The 24,795-nt window shown below is 41.5% G+C and overlaps 1 protein-coding gene across 14 annotated transcripts in view; it reads left to right on the top strand.

Moving 5' to 3' along the window:
* NHSL1 (NHS like 1) overlaps nt 1–24,795 on the top strand; it is a 138,673-nt gene that overhangs the window by 41,154 nt on the left and 72,724 nt on the right. The window contains exon 1 of one of the 14 annotated variants that reach the window (XM_083498028.1): nt 10,031–10,909. The exons of 7 other annotated variants lie outside the window; for them this stretch is intronic. In XM_083498028.1, the coding sequence (XP_083354154.1) occupies nt 10,708–10,909 (202 nt within the window). In that variant the 5' untranslated portion in view covers nt 10,031–10,707. Of the gene's footprint in view, nt 1–10,030; nt 10,910–22,591; nt 22,835–24,795 lie in introns of those variants that run through there. 6 more of the 14 variants (XM_083498029.1, XM_083498035.1, XM_083498033.1 and 3 more) reach the window with 6 other exon arrangements.

Here is a 24,795-nt window from a genome sequence, read left to right as displayed (position 1 = left end):
TGCCTCGCAAGACGAAAAACTCGCTAGACGAAAGGGTTTTGTGGTTTCTGAACTGCTTCGCAAGACGAATTTCCCTATGGGCTTGCTTCGCAAGACGAAAACGTCTTGCGTTTTTTGCAAGTTTGTTTCCTTTTTCTTAACACCCTTAATACAGTTGCAACTTGACTTCGAGGAGCAACTCATAGAACGCGATGTGGTAGTCTTTTTTGAGGTTTTTGGCGATTTTTGAAGCTTTTCCAAAACTTTTCCGACACCGTGCTTCGCAAGACGAAAAATTCGCTAGACGAAAAAACTCGCGGAACGAATTAATTTCGTCTTGCGAGGCACCACTGTAAGCTTGTCTTCTAAAGCCCCACTGGGTTGAATTATCATTGGGAATAGTGTGGGATATGGCCCTGGAGAATTCAGATGAAGGGACAGTTAGCTGGTATTGTTGGCAGGTATCTCTCTTATGTGAATGGAGAAGCAATTTAGAATCCAAACAAAAGTTCTCAAAGGAAACTAGCTTGGTACAGTGGTACCTCGTGTTACGTCCCGTCCCCCTTACGAATGCTGCAGGTCACGTGCTCCGCTAACCCGGAAGTAGATGCTCCTTGTTACGACCTTTGCCCCGGGATGCGAAGGGAAGTCGCGCTCCGGCGGCATGGCAGCAGTGGGAGGCACCATTAGAGAAAGCACGCCTCATGTTACGAGCGGTTTCCGGTTACAAACGGACCTCCGGAACGGATTAAGTATGTAACATGAGGTACCACTGTAATAGAGAGTTGCCACACACACACACACACACACACACACACACACACACACACTTGCATGGGATGGAGCAGACAGTCAGGGAGAAACTCTCCAGTGCTTTGTCCTCTGTACTGAAGCCTAGACAACAAGTGAACTTTTGAGTCATAATCCTTGTTAGTAAAATTAAAAATATAAAGCTGACCAGTGTAGTATGTTTTCCTCAGTAGAAGAATGCTCATGAAGAGGTATAAAAAGTATACATCTGCATCTCCTGAGAAACAAGGCAGCAAGTTGGAAAGTCAGAGAGACAGAGAAATGGTGGATCTCTGCTTAAATGCAAGGCTGTGGCTATGGGAGAAACAAGACCTTTTTGGGGTGTTAATGCTGTGAACCCTCCCATCACAGGCTCAGGTTATTTGTTTGTTGTTGTTGTTTAGTCGTGTCCGACTCTTCATGACCCCATGGACCAGAGCATGCCAGGCACTCCTGTCTTCCACTGCCTCCCGCAGTTTGGTCAAACTCATGCTGGTAGCTTCGAGAACACTGTCCAGCCATCTTGTCCTCTGTTGTCCCCTTCTCCTTGTGCCCTCCATCTTTCCCAACATCAGGGTCTTTTCCAGGGAGTCTTCTCTTCTCATGAGGTGGCCAAAGTATTGGAGCCTCAGCTTCACAGTTATATATGTGTGTAAATAAACCATATATCTTAAAGACACCTGTGCCTCATTTCCAAAAGGAAATACAAAACCCGAGTAAGCCTGGAACCTCTGGAATCTTGCACCTCTCAGAGATTGCAGTGGCATACAAAAGTATCATTCTCCTTTTTTAAAAAAACTGTAGTTTTTAGTTTCTGTAAAAAAAAATTCAGTAGCTTTTAACGATAGAATTGTAGTTTGCAATGTTATGAGCAGTGTTCCTATAGGTGACATTTTTCTTCTTTGAAGTTTCCACCCTATTGGTCAACAACATTCAAACCACATATTCCTTGATGCCTTCTTAATTATAGAAAGTAAAAAGGTTAATATTGTGCCTTCACAACTAGCATTTTGTACTGAGTTTCATTTTAAACATGCTGAGTTAAGCATTTTTATGTTAAGTATGCATTGTGTGTCCTGCATAATATGAAGCAGAAGACAGTTCCAACATATAAAACAAAGGTGTTTTAAAAATTGTGCTATACTGTTATCTGCTTGATGTTTTATACAGAGGATGAAAATTACACAATCATCTGATGTCCATTCTTTGAGAATGGACATGAAAGTTAACTTCCTTTCTCTCTCTAAAAAAACATCCAAAACTCTTTCCTTTTAGCCAAGTGCTCCTTATAAAGAAAGGGAGAAGTTATTTGTGGTTAAAAGGACAGTTTGCTGTAGAAGATTTCTGCATTATGAAGCCACAACCGCATCCACACCCAGTCTTGAAGAACATATGTGGAACATGATACACTAACTCAGCGGAGTCTTAGATGTGGTACTTTCTCTTGAGATTGTTGTTTGGAGAGGAGCCATGTTTGAGTACAAAACCCCTCAAGAGAAATTCGATTAAATTTAATCACTAGGCTGGCTGAAGGAGTTGGGGCTCAACAGTTGCTGAATTCGGGGTCACTGGCAGGGAAAGCTTAAAAACTGGGCTGGAACTCTTCATTTATGCTGTGAACATGTGCACCTCCAAATGCACCTCTGATGCGATAACAGGAATGGGATAGGGTCATTGGTTTCCTGTTGATTCTTACTGGCAAATGCTTCTTCTTCCTGGCTGCCCCTCTCCCCCCTCCCTCTCCCCCCACCCCAATTTCTAGTTTAGGAGCTTGGCAGGAGTGGAGAATGTTTAAAAATGGACCTTCGGGAAGATCAGCTGGCAGGACTGATTTTAGGGGGAGGTGATCCAAGCTATGAGGTTTTAAAAAAACCATTTTTAGCCACTCTATGTAAGGATAGGGTAGAAGCTGGTAAGTTTTACTTATTTTACAATGTACAGTATTTTTGTTTGTTTACACCTCATAATATAATAAGCGGTTAATGTTAAAAAAATAAAAAGGCGATAATGATGTTCAGTAACATTCCCTAAAAACTAGATAAAAACAGAATGATATATATCACAGATAAAATTGAGTGATGTACAGACCAGAGAATTAAAAATGAATCGTCTCAGAATCCAGGAAAGCTCTGTTTTCTGTAGCACAAAGTATCTGAGCCTTTCATCTCTATGGGCAAGTCAGTTGTTTCACACTGCCATCTTGTGGCCATACCTTTCAATTTAATGCCAGATACACTCTCTACACTAGAAAAGTGGCAGCCTCTGACTTTTTATATATATTAGGAATATTTTATGAGCAGTTGAACATGATTCAGAAGCAGATACAGGATGATTCTATGATTGTTTTCTGTCAGTCTTTCTAATTTCAATGGAAGCCTTCCAGAGAGAGGGGGAGAGATGCATGTGAGCTGTTTATGTGAGATGGCGAAGTCTGTATGAAAGTGTCATCTGTGTGAGAGAAGAAAAGACGCACTCGGGCAGGGAGATAAGCAGTGTATGTGGTGTTTGAGGGAAAATATGTATGTAGTGTGTGTTTGTGTATGTGGTAAGTGTGTGTGCAAGAGAGAGTGAGACAGAGGTGTTGCCACATCATATATTTTTCCTGGTGCTGAGGAATTAGCCCTGTTGTTTATAGATAGCACAGCATGTATCTGTGTGTAAATCAATATTTTGTGATTTCCACAATCAGGACCAGCAGGACATAAGTGACTTCTCATGGCAAGCATGTGATTGTCTAGAGAAGCGGCAATGACCGCATGTTCTCTAGTTTTCTGTTATCCTGTACCACCATGGCAGCCATGTTGTGTTGCATTGTTTTCCCGTCTCCCACTCCGCCCTCCTCCATGGCAGCCATTCTGTGCCTGGTGCTCACAGGACTTATTCAAAGCTCAGAATGGTCTGAAAAGATTGGCAACTCCTGGTTTGGATTATTTCTTTCCTGGTTCGTATTTAGAAGCTGCTTTCAAATGTCTCCAGTGACATAAGTGAAAGTATCCATAGACACCCACAAAGAAGTAAAATATCTTCATGCAGCCAGGATGGGGCACAAATGTGCCCACTGCAAAATGGAGAAATAAATATCTGACATGAATATCCTTTCTGCTCCCCCTCTTCAGTGCTGACTCAACATTCTAAGTCAAGGTAGAATGGTAGTATATGTGGGGGTGGTTGGGAGGAATGGAACGGAATGGAGAGGCTAGGGCCCTGAACAGAAGCAACCCACACTGCAACATTTTGTTGCAGACTTGCTACTTATGACTTGTACTGCATTACAAACCTGATTTTTGAATTAGCAGTTCCACGTTAGGATTCATTTAGATAATTGAGTGAAAACATATTGAAAGACAAAACGGTGTGTGTGTCAGCTTGTATGAAGGAGAGCTGGGGACACCTCACCCACCCGCCCCAAGGGAAGGGCTAGAAGTTGTGCTGCAGCTACACCAGCATGTTGTAGCTGGAAAGGGGCCCTGTGAGCTGTGAGCTGCTGGACAGGGATAAGGAAGATGCAGGAGAAGATGGTGGAACTTCCTCCTCCTGCTGCTGCTTTTGTGAGGCAGCCCAGAAGGCAGCAGAATACAGCCCCAGCCTTAGCAGAGCCCCGCGTCCAGCCTGGGTGGCAGGCCCCCCCCCCAGCTCAAGAGATGGTGCTTGAAGACCTCAACAGAGCAGTGATTCCAGAGGCCAGACAGGGGTGCAAAGGTGGGGAGGAGACCTGGAGACCTCCAGGGGTGAAGGACCAAAGAGGCTCCCAAGGAGGGGAGACGACCCCCTCGCTGCCCACCCCAGGAGCCCAGAGAGAGAGAGAGAGGTACCAGAGGAAGGCGAGCACTTCATGTCCTCCCTGCCGAGTGCTTTGCCTCACAAATGCCTGCGTGTTCCTGTCGCACTCTCTTCCCTCCATATGGTGGCCATATGGTGGGCAGGGCCAGAGCGGTGGGTCAAGCAAACACACCGGGAGGCGGAGGACGGGGCCAAAAAGGAAAGCCAATGGTGGCTGAAGCAGGACAGAAAGCCTCGGTGGCACACACACAGACACACAAAACAAGAAAACCGGGGGGGGGGGGCGGAATTACTTTCTATATGTGCAGGAAATTCCAGACATGTCTTAAAATTCCGGTTGCCATTTTAGGTGTCCAATTTCCGTACATGTCTGGAATTTTCCGGACATATGGCAAGCCTAGGTTTACTCAACCATTTCCTCACTTGCTGACAGATGGTTTGTGGGTGGGTTGTACTGCTACATCATCAGTTGTACTGTTTGGATAGCTGCGCTTCTAAGCAGTTTTGTGTCTGAATGTTTTTCTCATGAAGCAGTGTCTGATCAGTCATGAGTTGTTTTGGACAACTATTCTCAACTTACAGATACTGTGTAAAAAGCTGTGCCTAGTGACAAATTCTTTCAGTATTATTTAATGTGGCTGGACTATGTCCCTTAATTGGCTAAGAATGAATTCTGATATCTGAAGAGAAAAGGCTGAGGAAGTGGATTATTTATGAGAACGTATGATCACTATTTTTTAAAGCAGACTGCCTTAGGGAGCAACCGTTTTGAGTCTTTTAATTGTTCAGCAGTTGCTGTGCTGAGTCATCAAGGATGAAATTATAAGGATTGCAGGGATAAAATTAGCATGAGAGCAGTTCCAAAACACAGATAAATCAGTGTCTGTTTTGCTCACTGAACAGAAACTTTTAAAGCCTTAAGCTAAAATGTGTGGGAAAATATACTTTGTTCATAAAGCAATATTAGAGCTGCCAAGTAAAATACTTGTGACTTTTTTTTACATAAATACAAGGGACAGCATGTATGACAGGAGTGGGGAAAATGTGGCTCTCCAGATGTTGTTGGTCCAGTATTCAGTGTGTCTCCCATTCTTCCCAGCCCTGCTGAAAGAGGCGGTCATTAAACTGCTTCTTAAAAAAAAACATCCCTGGACCCGGCCAATATGGCCAACTATTACCAAGTCTCAAATCTTCCATTCTTGGGCAAGGTGATTGAGCGGGTGGTTGCTAAACAACTCCAGGCATGCCTGGAGGATGCAGACCATTTGGATCCCTTAAAGTCGGGATTCAGGCCTCATAATGGGACTGAAACTGCCTTGGTTGTGCTGGTCGATGATCTCTGGCAGGCTAGAGACAAAGGTGAGAGCTGTTTCCTAGTTCTGCTGGATCTCTCAGCGGCTTTTGATACCATCGATCATGACATCCTTCTGGACCGTCTAGAGGAGCTGGGGGCGCTGTTATACAATGGTTCCACTCCTTCCTCCTGGGCCGTGTCCAGAAAGTGGTGTTGAGGGATGAGTGTTCAGACCCCTGGGCTCCCACTTGTAGGGTGCCTCAGGCTTCCGTCCTCTCCCCCATGCTTTTTAACATCTACATGAAGCCACTGGGAGAGATCATCAGGGGGTTTGGGCTGGGTGTTCATCAGTATGCAGATGATACCCAGACCCACCTCTCTTTTAAATCAGAACCAGTGAAGGCGGTGAAGGTCCTGTGTGAGTGTCTGGAGGTGGTTGGAGGATGGATGGTGGCTAACAGGTTGAGGTTGAATCCTGACAAGACAGAAATACTGTTTTTGGGGGATAGGGGATGGGCGGGTGTGGGGGACTCCCTGGTCCTGAATAGGGCAACTGTGTCCCTGAAGGACCAGGTATGCAGCCTGGGAGTCATTTTGGACTCACAGGTCAATTCTGTGTCCAGGGCATCTGTCTACCAGCTCCAACTGATATGCAGGCTGAGACACTACCTGCCCGCAGACTGTATTGCCAGAGGGGTGCATGCTCTAGTTAGCTCCCGCTTGGACTACTGCAATGCGCTCTATGTGGGTCTACCTTTGAAGGTGACTCGGAAACTGCAGTTAATCTAGAATGTGGCAGCTAGACTGGTGACTGGGAGTGGCCGTTGAGACCATATAACACCAGTCCTGAGAGATCTGCATTGGCTCTCAGTATATTTCTGAGCACAATTCAAAGTGCTGGTGCTGACCTTTAAAGCCCTGAATGGCCTCGGTCCTGTATATCTGAAGGAGCGTATACCTGGCCTAGCTGATGATATAGTGTGGCCTTGCAAAGTCTAGAGGCATTTCCTCCCCTACTTCCATGGGTGAAGTCAGGGACTGACTGGGGAGGGACCTAGTGATTTGTGTTCAGATCATTGGACCTCTCTCCCACCCTCCAAACTTAGACTTGCAGTTGTCCCACAGCCATCTCGAAACCACTGTGGCCAGCTATTGGGAGAAGCCTGAAGGGGTTGGTAGGGGTCTTGGTCATCTCTCATTCATGGAGCTCTCTGGATTGCTGCCTGAATGATGCTGACTAATATGGACACTGCTGCTGCACAGCTGCTCAGTGGGTGTAGGAAAGCGGTTGGAAGATGGCCAGTGTCCTTCGGTTCCTGGCCTCATATGCCTCTTGTGGCCTGGAAAAGTGCCTGTCCTTCTTCTTCTAGTGCTCCAGAACACCACTTGTACAGCAAGGACTGGGTGTTTATTGCTGGTGTTTTCAAGTGTAGAGAAGTTAGGATGAAGGGGTCCACTGTTTTCAGGCTCAGCTTTTATTTATCTGGCCTGTTGGACTTCTGGGAAGAGAGTTGGAACTGGAGTGTGAGCATTTCATCATCTAATCTTCCCTTTGTTGTCTTCCCTTTTACTTTCTTTATTGTGATTCTCATGTTAGATACCTCTCACCTTGAGGCAGGAAGTCAGCTGGCCTGGATGTCATGGCGGGAGTTGCACTTCAGAAAGATTCTGGGGACTGTTTTCTGGTCCCAGAACATAGTTCCTTCCCATCTAGCTGATCTTGTTCACTTGTAAAGAACAGAAATTCACTGTTAAGTATGGAATTTTGTTTCTGCATATTATTCCATTTTCTTATATTCAGTTTTACAGCCCTGTGTTATATTGTGAAATTGTCAGTTAGAATTCCTAGGGCATAATCTAGTTAAAGTTAAATACTCTTTGGTCTCACTGATTTCAACAGATTTAACATGTGCTTAGCTCTCTCACTGAAATAAATAGGATGTAAAATGCATGACTGGCTGGATTACACCCTAAAGACTGTTGTGATTCCCTCCTCTTGGGACTATTTGTCAGTACAAATAATCCAATGTGGGATAAATCCAGTATTTTTCAATTTCAATTTGTGTAAATTATATTGGAGAAATAATGAGATAAAACTGACATCTTTCTGGCAAAATAAATTTCGTTTAAATTTGAACAGTTTATCTCTTTTCTCTACATCTACCTTAAGTTTTTATTGTAAGAGAAAGTGTTATGAAATAAAATACGGACTACCAGGTACATACTCTGAATTGTAATTTTTGCTTCATGAACAGGGACCGCCATGTAACTGCTGACCTTATCACAATAAATTGAGTTAACCTCCTCTTCCTCAAATAAATATTATGGCAAAATGACATGGTGCTTTAAAATAAACATCACATCATATCACTGCTTTTTGTGTTGCAGAAATGGGAGAATTTTCAGTTGTTAATCCTAATTTTCATGTTCAGTTCTGTTCATTTTATCAAGCTGTGGCATGGAGCCAATATTAGTATTTGGAATATTTGAAGTTTTGATTTCTACCAGAAATTAGGAATTGTGCCTCTGAAATTTGATTGCCACTTAATTTTCCACTTTCTCTAGATTCCTATCCCATAAATTGAAGTCATCTAGAGATTATTATGCTACAATCCTGTTTACCTGTTAACTCTATTATTTGAAGGAACATTTAGTGTTGTTGTGGTTTAGTCGTTTAGTTGTGTCCGACTCTTCGTGACCACCAAAGCACGCCAGCACATTTAGTGTAGTTTTGTTAATTGCATTGCTATATTTATTTGCAGGTTTCAGTCAAATAACTTCATATGCCATGTGCTTTACTTCTAGGGGTGTAGAATTTTTTTTTAGTGGGGTTTATGTCTTGCCTTCAAAGGGGACAATATAAATACAGCCTATTAAATTATTTACTGAAGACAGTTGGCCAATCCATTGTTCAAGGAGCCAAAGGTCATTTTGGTGTGCCTAGCTGATTCATAGGTAATCTGATACAGTACTTGGCTGTTTTGTTTCCCAGGCAGACGATGAACTTTATCCTTCCATTATGAGTCACACAACTGTAACTTTACAGGGGAGAAGGAATTACTTCTGAAAGGTGCTGAAGACTACGTATGCATGCTGAAGTAATGATGTCTCTCATGAGACAACAATTGCACCATAACCGGTGGCACTTCTTTGCCAGAAATGCATTTTTTTTGTCTTTAGCTGTTTTTTGTCAAGCTTGCTTTGTTTTGAATTAAAAACACAGGGCCTGTAGTCCTGGAACTAGCCTTGCACAAGAGGATTATTATTGGTTTATGTGAATGGAGGGTGGGGTGGGGTTATTGGTTCTGTTCTGTTCTTGTTTTTATTATGTATTTTGTGTTTTTTATCTTCTCTTTTTATGTTGTGAAGCACCCTGAGATCTGTGGATGAAAGGTGGGATACAAATTTAAATATTAATAATAATGGAGTCAACTAGTGTTGGTTTCTCATGCTTACAGAGTGAATTGGTATCATGTATTGTGGTTTATGGGGTGTCTTCAAGGAGTTCCTTTTTGAGCTATAGTGCTTTTGTTGACAAAACCCCTAAATATAAATCAATTAGCTCCGTGAGATCACATTCTGAGAAAGTGGTCAAAATCATTGGCTCTTTCATGGGGGGATGGGGTACATTGGAATTTTGTGGTGTTTTCTCACTCTTTTCATGCAGACGTCCTCCAACAGTTTCAGGAAAACTGAATACAATGTACTGTGTAGAATTCAGTAGTTAATTTGCTTTCTTATCAAACATTTAATCTAATTTAACAATGGCAATCCTATCTGTGTGCTTCTGTAATGAAAAGTGAAGGTGTTTAAAACATAGCATAAGTGAAATTTGTAATAGGAAAGTATAGGAGAAAAGTCATGTATGTAACTGTATATTGAAAACTTCCTGTTTGTTTGTAGCTCTTGTTCTCACCACCAGTAAAACTAGCAGTGTTTTACAGACGTACAACATCTCTCCTATGTGTAATGTATGCCCATTGTAAAATAAAACATCATGTGCCACTTAAATTTGAGCTTTTTATTGCTCCTTGTATAAGTTGGCTGAGGTGCCCTTGAGTTATCTACCCTGCTCAGAAGTTTGCACTGCTGTTAGCTGTCTGCCACAGAAAGGAGGAGTTTGCTGCTTCTACAGCTGTGCCTTTGGGAGAGAGAGAGAGAGAGAGAGAGAGAGAGAGAGAGAGAGAGAGCCTATCATATTTCACCCTAATCCTAAGCGATTGCTTTAGCCAGCCAGTCTCTTTTATTGTTAAAGAGAATCCTTCTGAAGATTGTTCCCCAGGCTTTTCATTTAAGGGCAAACAGGATGGACGGACTAAAGAATCAGAATGGCAGTGCCATTTCCTTGCAGAAAAGAGAAAGCTGTTCCAATTTGTATCCTGGTCTGGCAACTTGTTAGCAGCATGTACATCTCCCTGATCCAAGAAGCTGGTTTTTTTGTTTAAAGAAAATGTGATAGAAGAGAAGGCTGGATTACAAGCATATCGGTGGAGAATGTTACTGAGCAGAGGAGATGGACTTTGGTTGAAACCTGGAAAAAACGGAAAGCTGTGTCCCTCGGTGTTGTGCTCCTACACAATCCTCATCTGAAGGTTGTTTTCAGGGTGCCGTGGTGTTTTTCTTTCTTCCGCTGTGTTTTGTTTGGCAGCTCACAAAGTACTGTAGGCAGAAGCAGCCTCCGGGAATTGTACAGGCACAATCGCTTGGTTCTGTGCGCCATGCAGATTTAAACAGTGCATGTGTTTTCTTTAAGTTTAAAGAAACATGGTTATTTTATATTAGATAAAAAGAAAAAGGAGAAGGCTACGAGGGTGGTTTTGAAAGTTGCATACTCCAGTGGATTTTTTTTTTGGGGGGGGGGAGAAATGAAAAAAGAAAGTGCTTCAAAGTCATTCCGGTTTAAACATAATCCAGGATCCCTCTCGCGTGCTGTGAGCTGGATAAACTTCTCTACCTTGTCCAAGCAGACAAAAAGGCTGTTTCGCAGCGATGGTGAACTCACATCTATATGTGGGCAGCAGGTAGAAGAGGATGAGAGCTGGACCTACAGACCCCAGCACAGAAACGGTGATTTTTTTGTTTGTTTTCAAATATGCAGTTAATCATTTAATTGTATTATTGCTTATAATCTTTTGCTTAATTAAATCCCTTCCCCCTCCTTCCATTTTCCCCACATGCTGCCTTTCATTTGACCTTTTGGTTTCTGTGGCAAGTGTTTCCTCATAGTGTATCCTTCTGCTTTGTAGTATGCTACTCAAAGCCCTCATTCCCACCAATCGGAAACAGTGTTCTCATATCAAGGCTTCTTAACATGGCAGCTGTATTGTGATAACTGTCCAGCCCACAGCAAGGAGTTGCATAGAGATTTACAACTGTCTAAATGGGTTAAAACAAAGCAGAACTATGGTTTTACCAAAGTAATTTATTTTCCATACATTTTTGGAGTGCAGGGGGTGGTGGTAGGGCTAGATGGATATGTGTAGAACAGAGATGAACAGAAAGCTTGTGCACGTAAGGGTGGGTGTCATAAAGCAAAAGGTAAAAAGGATTTCCCCCCTTTTCCACCTGTTGTAGGGGCATGAAATGTGCTGCAAGGCGGGAGGGAGGAAGGGAATGGGCATGTGTATGTTGATAATGGTGATGGCATAGCAGTAGTAGCTGCTGATCTGCCTGTATTTTGCTATGCAGATATATCATATATTCTGTGCATTTCTGCAGATAGTGAAATAGACTTTTCACACAGTGCAACCCTGCACACTTATCACCAGAAGCACCCACTCATGTCGTATCATACTGTTGTGGTGCACTCAGCTTATGGGGACTTTATCACCTGATCCTCCTCCTAGTCCCTTCTCAAACCCTAGCTATATACTTCTATCTTACTAATCATATGTATTTTGGAAGTATGCCCAATATTTAATCAGAACCTGGCAGTACAGATGCATGAGGTTCATTGCATGTTGAAGTAATCATTATCCATTTTGGCAGATTTTGAAAGAACATATAATCCAGTGCATTACCAACTAGTCCATCAGATGGTGATGGATTGTCTTCCTGATAGCCTTCTGTGCTTAGCAGGTGATAGTCCTGTTGGATGCAGCTTGTTGACACTTCCATTGGAAATAGTAGATTCCATAAAAAACCAGTGAGCAAATAGCACACCAAAGTTCAAAAGTATGTTTTAAAAGAGCGCATTGTGGGTGGTAGTAAGGTACTTTTATAAAGTTTTAGTAAAGAACAACCCTGCTGGATCAGACCAAAAGTCCTTTTTTTAAAGCATCCTGCTCTTGGTGTAGAAAGTGAAAATGGGAGAACATGTTGTTTTGATGCTGCATGCGTTCGTGAAAGGGGCCTCAGGACAGCAAGACCCTTACCTGGATCCTGGTTTGGCTTTGGTAGTGGTGTTTTTTGCTCTGAAGCTTGTTGTATTTTTATGGATGGCTAATAGAAGTGCCAGGGATGTGGGTGGCGCTGTGGGTTAAACCACAGAGCCTAGGACTTGCCGATCAGAAGGTTGGCGGTTCGAATCCCTGTGATGGGGTGAGCTCCCGTGGCTCGGTCCCAGCTTCTGCCAACCTAGCAGTTTGAAAGCACGTCAAAGTGCACGTAGATAAATAGGTACCCCTCCGGTGGGAAGGTAAATGGCGTTTCCGTGCGCTGCTCTGGTTCTCCAGAAGCGGCTTAGTCATGCTGGCCACATGACCCGGAAGCTGTCTGCAGACAAACGCCAGCTCCCTCAGCTTATAGAGTGAGATGAGCGCCGCAACCCCAGAGTCGTCTGCGACTGGACCTAATGGTCAGGGGTTCCTTTACCCTTTAGCTAATAGAAGTGCCAGCAAACTGCACTATTCAATTTCTGAGATGCTTATCCCCTTCTGTGTCCCTATTAGGTACTCTTATGGTCTGTTTTTATTCTGTTTTGTTCCTCTCTTGTTCAACAGATTTGAGTAGGGGTGGGAGAGAGTAAGTTTGCAGTGACAGCTGATAAAGTCAGACCTGAAATTTCAGGCTCTGTGACCCTTGGATGTCACTCTTATGAGTAAAGGATACTGTGAGGTTGTTTTTTTTTAGTTGGGACGCACCCTTTAATTATGAGTGCTCTCTTCTTAAATACATTCACCGTTAGTCCAGCCAAACCTCAATAATCATACACTGAAACTGAATTAGAACACAACAAGCTAATGATGCCTACATTCTTGTCCCTTTATGTGGAGCTAACCACTCAATTAGGTGTGATTATCTACTGAGCTGCCCTGTGCTATGTTTACATTTGGAAGTTGAAGAGCCTTTTAAAGTTTTGGCAGTATGGAGAGGTGTTTGGTTAAACCTCTCAAAACTATGGGGCTCCCAGGGGAAAACTTTCAAGGAGTAAAGTGGCCTGGCAATGTGTATTCTGTGCAGATTAGTCTGCTATAAGTGACTTGCACTGTACCAGGACCAATGTGAAATTCATTGCTATTCCTTGTGAAACCTTTGGATCTTTAGTCAAATCGGGTTAAAAACTGTTGATTATTTTCAACAAAAGACATTAGCAGCTGGCCAATGTAAATAAGGTTGCATTAAGAAAGGAGTTCTTGCTTAAGCATCTTGAGAGTATTTTCATGGCCCACGTTTGGACCAATCACAAGTACCTCTGTATAGGAACATTACATGGAGGAAACAATGTTTCATGGACATGTTTGCAACAGGATCCTAGACTTGTGTCCTGTGCACTGATTCATCAGCAGAAAACTGCAATAGATGACTAATCTTTCTCATCTGCTTTCTCATATGATTCCTTTAAAAGGTCTGTTTGTGAGCTCAGAGCATTATGTTACACAAGGGCCCTAAGGCAAGTCTACCACGCTATGGGAAACTCCCAGTGTAACTTCGTTGTAGTCCTGGCTGTAGGAAATTCCCAAGTCAAGCGGAAAAACCTTAGGACTAGAGTTGGTTGGGTAAAGAACAGCAACTCCAGATGAGAATGGCAAGTCTGAGTAAAGTGTGCAAAGGTGATGGGAGGTTATTTCTCTTGTGAAAAATAGCCAAAAAACCCCCAACCCATGTGATATAGTGGATTTGGTGCATGGGAACTTGAAAGTTCAAATTCCCACTTGGATATAAAACTCGCAGAACCATAAAACTAATAATTGGACCGCTTTTCAAGTCTAATTCACTTCAATGTGTTGTTCTGAAAAGTTCTGAAAATAAAATGCAAATATCAGAAAATGCACACATGCTCTTGAAAGAAACGTACATCTACAAATGTAATTAATTAATCTCTTCCAGTGTTCCCCCCTTTGAAGAGTTCATATATTCTGAACAAGATCCCCATTCATGGGACTGACTGCTAAGTTGCAGGCTAGACTTAAAAAATAAATAAAAACTTTGGCATAAATGAAGGATCAACAAACACTTGTCCCTCTTTTTAAAGCACCCCAACACTGATTGTGCACTGATGCTTGGTGTGACAATAATAATAATAATAATAATAATAATAATAATAATAATAATAATAATAATAAATAGGTACATTCACCACTTTTAATTTGTAGTGCATTTTTTCAGATTGTATGAATAAATAATACATTTTTCTCGAAAAAATGTTACATTAGTTTTAGTGCTGATTGAGAGTGAGCAAATTAGTGCAGCTGCCCTCTGGTTTAAGAGTTTCCTATATGCAGTATTTTACTGATTTTGGACAGAAAACTCTGGCTTGAATTTAAGTTCAAAAACACAAAAATGGGAAGAGGGGAGAGAAGGAGACAATTTATTCAAGATTTGCTGGAGTACTATGAGGATAAACCCAGATAATAGCTTATTTGCTTGAACACTGCTGCTTCAATACTTCAAAAATTGTATATGGATCTTCTGTAGGCAGTTTACTTTTTTGTTTTTAATTTTAAAGGGATGGCAAAACAAATGTTCTCATGTGTAATATGTTACACATCGGTATGTTATGTATTGTCCCAGTAAGATTTATATTCTCTCTTGTTCATTACAATTCCTCTAGCTTTTCTTGCAAGCCCTAGTTTTTCTTTTAATGAGCATTCACACAGTCAGACAGTTGGGGGGGGGGAGGTGGGGTGTGTGAACATAGTGCATTGATTTTGATTGCAGCATTATTCTACACTCGACTTATATAAAATAAAGAAGTCCATTGTATAGAGCACAGTAAGGGATGGGAGGAGAGAATCATTTTCCCCCTGTAATTGGACAGCAACTATAAAAGCTTGAATCACTTGTAATAATAGAGACTGCAGTGCATGGTGGATTTTTTTTTAAAAAATCAGGGTTGTTTTTTTTAGTGTGAAGCAGGGGAAGGATAATTAAAAAACTGGATATGGGTGGGACCAAGTGAGTTGGTGCACTTGATTTTGCTTGTCTGAATTATAAGATCTATAACTGAATATTGCTATTCTATGGCCTATAGATGTCATACATGACAATCTTTTACATTCATTTTGTATCGTGCAGATAATATAACTGTACCAGGAAGCCATGGAGAATTGCGGTTTCCATAAAATCTGAGATGTCTGCCTGTGACAGTCTACATACAGTACTCCTTCCTGAAGAGAATCGTTTCTTGACAATTTAGTAAAATTTGACATGGTTTCAAGTGCTGCAGAACTGTGAAAAGGGAGAAATAGGTTGCTTTTGATAGCCATTGAGATGAATCTTTGGGCTAGTGGTGGGGTAGGGAGAGGAGGCTATATCTAAGCTACTTTATGAGTTATGCATTTAGTAAACCGTAAAAAGTTGAAACAGGCAAATTTTTGCAGAGCAAAAATAAATACACCATAATGACTTTGCTTCCCTTAATCAAATGTATGTGTAATGAAATTAATCCAACTTGTGTTCTGTGTTAAGCACTGGTTTGAGGTATCTGTTGGCTGCCACAGGCAAAAACCATTTTGCATGGGGGTTGTGTTGCTGAGCCCTGCATGCATCAGCAGAGCGTGTAAAAACCTGCTCCTCCCAGTTCCACACCCTCCCTGCTCTGTCCCACCCCCATTACACTCCCTTTCACTGCTGTTTAGAATATTGCTTGTGTTGTAAGACTTCCAGGTACTACAGTGGTACCTCAGGTTACAGACGCTTCAGGTTACAGACTCCGCTAACCGAGAAATAGTACCTCAGGTTAAGAACTTTGCTTCAGGATGAGAACAGAAATCGTGCTCCAGCGGCGCGGTGGCAGTAGGAGGCCCCATTAGCTAAAGTGGTGCTTCAGGTTAAGAACAGTTTCAGGTTAAGAACGGACCTCCGGAACGAATTAAGTACTTAACCCGAGGTACCACTGTATATGACTTCAGCTACTGTAATTGCTTAAGAAGGTCTTTATGCAGGAATAAGGAGTCATTGGTTCAAACTGATGAAGAACAGCTTTTATATTCCCAGTTATATATCACCTTTTATATTATAACTCCAGATGTAAAAGTTTCCTATACATCTAAACTGGGAATATGTGAGTTAAGCTCTTACTACAGCCCTGGCATGGAAACTGAGTCAACCCATTGAAATTAACAGACTTAGTCATGCGCATTAATTTCAGTGGGTCTGCTTTGACTAAAATGTTGAATACCCCATCCCGCCCCACCAGTGCTTGTTTGTGGTCTAGTAAAGTATGGTGTAGTGAACCAAGATCATTGCATCTGAACCACACCTCTAAGTAAGACCAGTAGTTAAAGATTCAGCAGTTCTGTTTGCTATTCTCAGTGTACCATCGGTGTCTGGTGAGGGTGATGAGCAGCCGGACTGCTAACTTTGAAGTACGTAAGTCAGTCGAATATACCCCAAAGTTGGGAGGAGAGCTAGGGAGTTTTTGATGGCAGTATGGTGGGGTCCAGGTTGTTTGGTGGAAAACCTTGAAGATGCTTGGCCACATTGACAACCTTCTACACTGCCCTTTCATTGTCTGAATAGGGAAGATGAGCAGAGGATGGGGACAAGGAAGCTTGGTCACTGCTGCCTGAAAGCACTTGGGGTGCCTTCAGTAAGCATCATCTCAAGCCAGCACACCTACTTCTCTGCCAATTTTCTCCTGGGCAAAAGCCATGGGGGCAGGAGCTGGTGGTCAAAGAAGAAGGTAGTCAGGCATTTGACAAGTGCTTGTTTAGCAAGGCCAGCCAAAACTTTTGGATCTGTACATATTGACAATAAGCTTACATAAGTGGATTAGAACAACTATTGGAACTCAATTCATATGTGGTTTCTGTCATTAAGTTGTAAATTTAGGGAAGTACATAATGTTGATAACAGCAGGGATGGGGAACCCCCAGCAGTGATTGGACTCCAGTCCAATCAGCCGCAGCCAGCATTCCCAGTGGTCATGGATGATGGGAACTGTAGTCAAGCAACATTTGGAGGGCTACATGCTCCCTTCCCCTCTTTGCAAAACTGTGTAGGGAATAGTTTTGTCTGTCCTTCCTTCCCTTATGTGCCCACACCCATCTGATGCAAATTTCAAAACTCAAATCATTTTTAATGCTAGCAATTGCTTAAAATTCCAGAGTAATAAGTACTTGTGGTTTGGTATGCAATGCCATAATCACATGGCTAGTTTGGATAATTATGTTGTATTGACAATAAATGTTAACTTAGACATGCTAAAACTATGGGTTAGGCTTGCGGTGGTTTCAAAGAGTATATTTCAGTCTTGATTTGGACTGTTATCAGCATGTTAAATTTGGAATATACTTGGGGAAAAAATATCCTCTCAACTAAATTAGCAGTATTAGTGCTTTCCCCTCATATTTTTAGAAACTGGCATGTCAATACTGTTCTCTCTGTGATTTATTCATACAACTGCTGGAATTGGGCACTGGCATTCCAAGAGTTTTCAGAATTCTAGGAATTTTTTTTTGTTTTTTTAAAGCTACTTTTAGGTTGTATCTTAGCTGGTCATAGTGATTTGTTTTTGTTTGATTCCTTTGAACTTTAAGATTTCTTTCAAAAATGTCACTTAGCAGAATGCTTGAGGATAAAAATTCCTATATAGAAATATTCTGCGTATAGATCTGATTTAACTTGTTCTTAGCTTAAATTGCAGTCATGTTGATCTTAATAAATGTGGGTGTTAGGTAGAGCTGCTGTTCTGTGTGTCTATGTATATAGACATAGATATAGCCATATAGATACAGCTGTCTGCATTTTTGGATTCTCCTTGGGAGTGTAGATAGCTAGCTGGGCAGTCATAATGAGCTCCTTTACTTCAAAAAAAATGTACCGCTATACCACTGAGCATTGGGATGGTCGTTTAATGACTGGATGGCCCAGAGAGACCAATATGAATATTTAGCACTAAATATTTAAGAAGAGCATGATAGGCAAGTAATTTTTAAGTGTCTCCATGTTGTATGGTTAACTTTGTAATAGCAGTAGATTTCTTGGCTTTTCCAATGTGTGTTTGTGTGGTTCACCATTAGACATGTGATAGATGGAGCACGTCTATTTGCCATACGTTAAAGGATCATGCTTTTAAATTGGCAGGCCTGATTTAATGATTACCAACTTAAATCATGTTCCCCTGCTGGAAGACAACACGGTCAGGCACAGTAATATACTTTGCCTGATTAGCTGCACCTGCTGACCCGTCCCCAGGGCAAAAGAAAGGCCTTTTCCTGCTGGTATAAATCTCAAATGATGATCGCTGTCTCCATTTCTTCCTTCCCTTGCATTTTTTGTCTGCTTGCCCTACTCTTTTGGTTTGGCATGTGTCTAAATATAAATGAGGTACCGGTATATGAATGGCTGTGTTTTTTTGTTGTAGTTATGCATTTAGCAGATTTGGTAGATTACTGTCATACTTTTTCTTACACTGTTGTTAAATGCAGTTAAGTCATGGAAACTACTCATCCATAGTGCTGCCATCTTGCCAGAATTTCACCTCAGCTTGCTTTTCTCTCATCCATCTCACCACCGCGTCCAGGCCTTCCCGATTCAGATGTTATGGAGAAATAGAACTCGGTGTCATCAGCATACTGATGGCGACTTGTCCCCAGACACCAAACAACCATTTCTGTGGCTTCATATAGATATTAAATAGCATTGCAGATAAGGTTGTGCTCTGCAGTACCCGGTAACACAGCTGCCAGGGAGCTAAAATGCAGTCTCCCAACGTAACTCTCTGGACATGGTCCTGAAGTTAAAATTGGAACCTCTCAGAGCTAGCCTAGTATGATACCATACTTAATGGTATGAAAATCTGACAAGCAAAATAAGAAACAAGAACAAGGTTGCATTCCTCCTTCCTTGCTCTCTACAGGGGTCATCTCTCATGGTGACCAGTCCAACCCAATCCCACGGCCAGGCCTCAATCCAGATTGAAATGGATCTAAATCGTCTGCATCATCCAAGAATGCTTGTAGCTGCCCCACCACAACCCCTCTCCACCACCTTCCCCCAAAATCGAGTGTTTGTGACTGCAGTACTTGTTCCAGTCTAAGGGGTCTATGGCCAGTTTCAAGGCAGCAGGGGACCCTTACGCAAGGAAGCATTAACTGTTCTCTGGACCCAACCAGTCAACCCTCTGCTAGATTTAGTAAGCCAGGAGAGACTGAGGTCAGAGGGCATGTGATCATATGTATTACTGCCAGCACCTTATCTACATCATTTCTCAATTTCACTTCAGCCACATAAATTAGCCTAGCACATTGGTTGTCAGCTAATGGATTGGAACCCATTACCGGGTCACAACCTGACCTACTACAATGCAAATGTATGGTTAAAAAAAAAGTAGGAAATGAATCCTCCAATGCATGTTTGTGTTAAAGGTAGGCCACAGGGCTGAAACATTAAAGGCTACCGCTAGCATGTTCAAAACAGGAAGTCATACAAATCAACATTTTAAAAAGATCGACAACAGTAGTACTATGACAACTTTACTTTCACTTCTATAATGTAACAAAATTACAAAGTCCAAAATACAGCATTTCCCTACAAACAGAACATGGGGAAGAAGAAACTATAATTAATTCTCTTGTGCCTTTGAACTTGGTTCAAAATTTCACCATATCTACACAAATAGGGAATGCCTTGGGCTGAAACTTACAAACCTGTTCGGAACTGTGAGCTTGCACATATCTTTCTTGACTTATCACAAACTCTCTGAGGCATTGCTCTTTGTACGCCTGATGGCTTTTGTTTGAACTGTTCTTATTTAAAAAGTGGTGGGTAGTGGCAGACCTAGAGGCTACTTGTGGAAAAATGGGGTAAGTTAAAGTTGGATAGGAATAGAGAAGTCCTAATGATAGGTCAGTCAATAGAGCATGAGACTCTTAATCTCAGAACTGTGGGACCTACGTTGGATGAAAGATTCCTGCATTGCGCGGGTTGGACTAGATTATCCTCGTGGTCCTTATCAATTCTACAATTCTATTATTTTACTACCACATCCCAAAATATAGACACATCTATGCATATCACCACTTTATTTATTACCGTCCCTTTACCCTAAGGTCCCAGGTCTCATCCTCACCATACAATTAAAACACATTTGAGGCAGATGGCTTTCCTCAAAGAATCCTAGGTAGTGAAGTTTACCTATCACAGGAGTACAGGTCCCAACACCCTTAACAAACTACAGTTCCTAGGATTCTTTTGGGGGGAAGTCATGTGCTTTAAATGTAAGATGTAGATGTGACCACAGTCTTTTGGACTGAAATCTACTGTATCTTTCTACCATATCTTTGTTCAGAACTATATAATAATATGAAAACATTCAGATTTCACTTTCAGAAAGCTGTAGACAAAGAGCATGTTATTTTTGTGATGTAGCCATAATTGTGGTATGGCCACCCAGAATACTAAACCATGTTTCCTTGCCATTTGCACCTAGTGGAACTTCCCAGATACAGTGCACATAACTCACAAAGAACACCCAAGCAACTCAGGAAAGCCTGGGCTTATCAGCTGCCAACATGTTCTGTTCTATGGGACATCCAATCAGAAGCCGGGATGGCTTCTGTAATTCCAGGATGTCCCGGTCAAATCAGGACTGTTGATGGATATGCCATAATAGTAGGTAGTGGATGAATTTCTTCAGGGCGTGGAGATAAGACATCATGAACTCTTCAACTACTGCAAATCAGGCTGGTCACAAAAGCAACCCCACTGTTCACACTAATGTAAAGGAGCTGGCCTCTTTTTTGAAGAAGGGCTTCTTCAGTCATTGCTAAAATGCTTTTAAATACGTATACTAGTCCTATAAACTTCATGTATGCATACCTGTATTACAGAAAACAACAACACTAAAATCCACAGTTAGTTACCTAACTGTGACCAAACAAAAGCTGTTGATGGTGATAGATAATTGCAGGTCATGTTGAGCATGTTAGCAAGGCAATTTTTATCCTAATTTTTCATCCATGCAAAAAATCTTACTGGATTTTAGGTCTCTGTTTTGTTCAGTTTTTATTATGTTGCATTTTATCCTGTAAACATTCACTGTCATTTCACTTATGGATGGCTACTTAAAGATTTGTACTGGTCTTCACAGCTTCAACCCAGCCTATTGTCTCCTAGGAACATCATTAATGTGTTGTTTATTTTTTTCTTCCAGGTAATTAATGAACACATTTTTAAAAGACTGGACTTAGCCAACTCCAATGGCTCTGATCCAAATGCTTATTCCAACACTGTGTGTTAGTGCATGTGCAAACTGTAATGTTTTGGACAACTTCCCAGAGAAGTAGCATAGCAAATAATCTGCACTTTTCCTTTCTGTTTTAACAGCATTAAACTCACAAGAAATTATTATTTTAGTAGCCCTTCACATATCACAGCAAATAGTCCCCATTACAGCACTAACCCATGATCACATCTCTGAAACCCATATATTTTCCTGTGCCCTTTCTGCTGCCACAGTCCCAAGGCCCACATGACTGTAACTACTTCCCCTCTTCTTTAAAATAGTATTACACTAACTCATGGAGGATAAGGCTATGTTTTCATGTTCACTGTTGGAGGCAATATGCCTCTATATACCAGTTGTTGGGGCTCACAAGTGGAGAAGAGTGTTGTTGCTGGCTTTGGAAAGGCGCATGGCCTTGGAAAATTCCATGCTCAAAATACCTGATAATGTAATTGTTTTATTCCTTATGTTAAACACTTTGAAGATGTTGGTTTTTTCATCCTTAAGCGGTATGAACAGTTTTCATTATGAATTTTTTTCCATTGTGGTTCTAAACTTTAGTTATAACAACATGGACATTCTGAGATATATGGTAGTATCATAGAAACTGCTCATATATACACTGTATCACTCATTAGTATTATGTTGTCGTAAGTTCATGTTTGGGCTGTGCCTAGTTCTAGTATTTTCACAGGACACCTTAGGTTTGCAGGAAACCATTGGTGACATTCAAGTGTAATAACAATTGGCTCTTGATTGTTTGTTTTCCTTACTTGCACCATAAGCCTCTCTTTGTGTGTGCGCACATGCATACAATATGAAAACTAGCCAAATAAAGCACTTCAAAAGTAACACATTCCAGAGCAATTACAAAAAAAAAAAGTTACAAAGAGCCAGAATTTGGCAATTCATAGGAAACTGCTGAGGTAGATTAAGGGTGATTTATTTTTCCTGATGCTGACCAGTAGATGAATATGAGCTGTTTTCAGTGCGAAAGCGCTGACAAGGGAGATAAAACAAATGTATTTAGGTTTGTATTGTGCTAGGCGTGGTTGTATTGTGCTAGGCGTGGTTGAAGAAAGGCAGTTGTCTTTCTCTCCCTTCTTAAATAGAGTGGCTGGGTCCACCCCCCCTTTTTTTCTTTTTTGGAATGAGAGGAGGTGGGAGATGGGGACGTTCCACAGTGTTGTTTAGAAATCAGTGGGTTGGGCAGCAGCTTCCTATAGCAGCAGGAGTTGGCTCGCTGCCATGCTTCTCGGCTGTGCGCTTGAATGGGGCGGACTGGGGAACAGCTGTACCTAGCACTGGTGCACTGCACTCTCTGCAAACAGGACCCTTTCACTTCCCTCCATGGAACAGTCCCAGGATGTTTTGCCTGAAAGGTAAGGGGACTTTTTGGAAGTTATGCAACTCTCCTGTATAGCTGTTGCTGTCGTCCCGTCCCGTCCCCCCCCGCAACCACAGGCTAGCAGCCCTCTTTTACAACTCTCAGAAGTTTATGAGAAGTTTAATCTTTAGTCTTGTTCTTGAGTCAGAGGGCAGCACAGATCTACATAACCCTTTGTGCTTTATTAGCAGAGAGAAGACTCATTCCTGCTTGGAATCCTTCGAATGCTATGTGTAATCCTTTCCCATACAAAAGAGCAAGCTTGCTCTGTAGGTTTCAATTTGCTGAGCCTACCAAGCATTTGAAAAAGCATTGTCTGTGTTGTAGGAACTTTAGGAACAATTTATTGGATGAAGCATGTGCACTGACCATGCTAGTTAATAGGATCTGTCAGACAATACCTTCATTTAATTATTTTCAAAACAGTATGAGGTCTAATGAATGCCTGGAGAGAATGATGAATTTTTTTGTCATTATATAAATGCAAAACCAAACTATTCCAGTTATTTCTTTTCATGGTGAATGTTGATAAGTGTGTTAATGTGATCAAGGACAGAGGCAACATTACTACAAGTTAGTTTCTTTATAAAATTTGGTATTAACTTTGAGTCCTATTTTAGATTAAGTAGTAGCGTGTGTGTGTGCGTGCGTGCGTGCGCGCGCGCGCGCGCACACACACACACACAGTATGTTCACCTTTCTAAAAAAACTCCTGCCCAAAGTATATGTGAATTTCCTTAGGCTTGGTGCTTCTGCTATTGGAATAATTCAGAGATGTTAAATTGTTAATAGAAATCAGTGGCTCTTCACTTTAAGTGTGTGTGCTTTTTGTTGATGTGACGAAGTAAAGATAATAATTTTTACAATGTACAGAATTCAAACTTATTTCAAAATATAACCAAATTACTAGTTAAGCTAATAATAAAAGCTCCCTTTTATGTTTCTTTCTGTGCTAACAGCTGTATATGATATATGATGTTTTCAATGGAGGAAAATATTATTATTAATGACCATGGATTTCAGAATTCCTGTGTTCATTGTAAGCTAGGGCATTTCCTCATGTTCAGTGGGATGTGATGCATATTGTATATGTATGTATGTGTGTGTGTGTGTACACACACACACACACACACACACACACTGCCCTATACCCAGAGGTCTAAGGGCAGCTCACAGAACAAAATAAAAATAAAAAACCACAAAATATATAATAAAAACAGTCTCCCCAAAAAACCACATACTTGCCTCCATTTCTCCCTAATTTATACCAATTTATATAAAGCATTATTAACTGATGATCTCAGAATGCTAAGTCATCACAGTTGTTGTTGCTTTTTAAAATACATTTTTATTGTTACCGGATTATTTTTGTTTATTTTAAATAAAAAAAACCACACCTCTCTTTTCTTTATTGGCCTGACCTGAACCCCTAGCTACACCTCCAAAATGTTTGCACAAGGATCCATCTGCACCTACCTCTTTAAAAACAACACTTTTGTTTGCTGCATTGGGCACTTTAAAAGTGTTCACGTATGCTAATACTTGCTCCTTTGTCCCTTAATAATGTGGCCGGGGACTTTCAAAGAGGACCAGCAAAGGCAGCAGGAAGCATCAGTGATTTGTGCTTCCTCTTGTATCATCTTCCCCACCCCCCACCCCTCATCAGTGTTTGCAAGGAATCTCTTGCATCTCCCTTGGCAGGCTCTTTCCCACAAAGATTCCTGTAGGGAAATTGGTGGGTAGACTGTTTGTAGTTGGAAATAACGGAGCCTTCATTATGGTATCCCCCCATGTTGCTCTTGCCAGGTAGACACTTTCATACAGTGGTACCTTGGGTTACATATGCTTCAGGTTACATACGCTTCAGGTTACAGACGCCGCTAACCCAGAAATAGTGCTTCAGGTTAAGAACTTTGCTTCAGGATGAGAACAGAAATCGTGCTCTGGCGGCACGGC

The sequence above is a fragment of the Podarcis liolepis genome (genome assembly GCF_965112155.1).
Source record: "Podarcis liolepis genome assembly, chromosome: 3".
Lineage (NCBI taxonomy): Eukaryota > Metazoa > Chordata > Lepidosauria > Squamata > Lacertidae > Podarcis > Podarcis liolepis.
The sequence above is the reverse complement of the archived record's forward strand: the minus strand, read 5'-3'. Positions and strand labels throughout refer to the sequence as shown.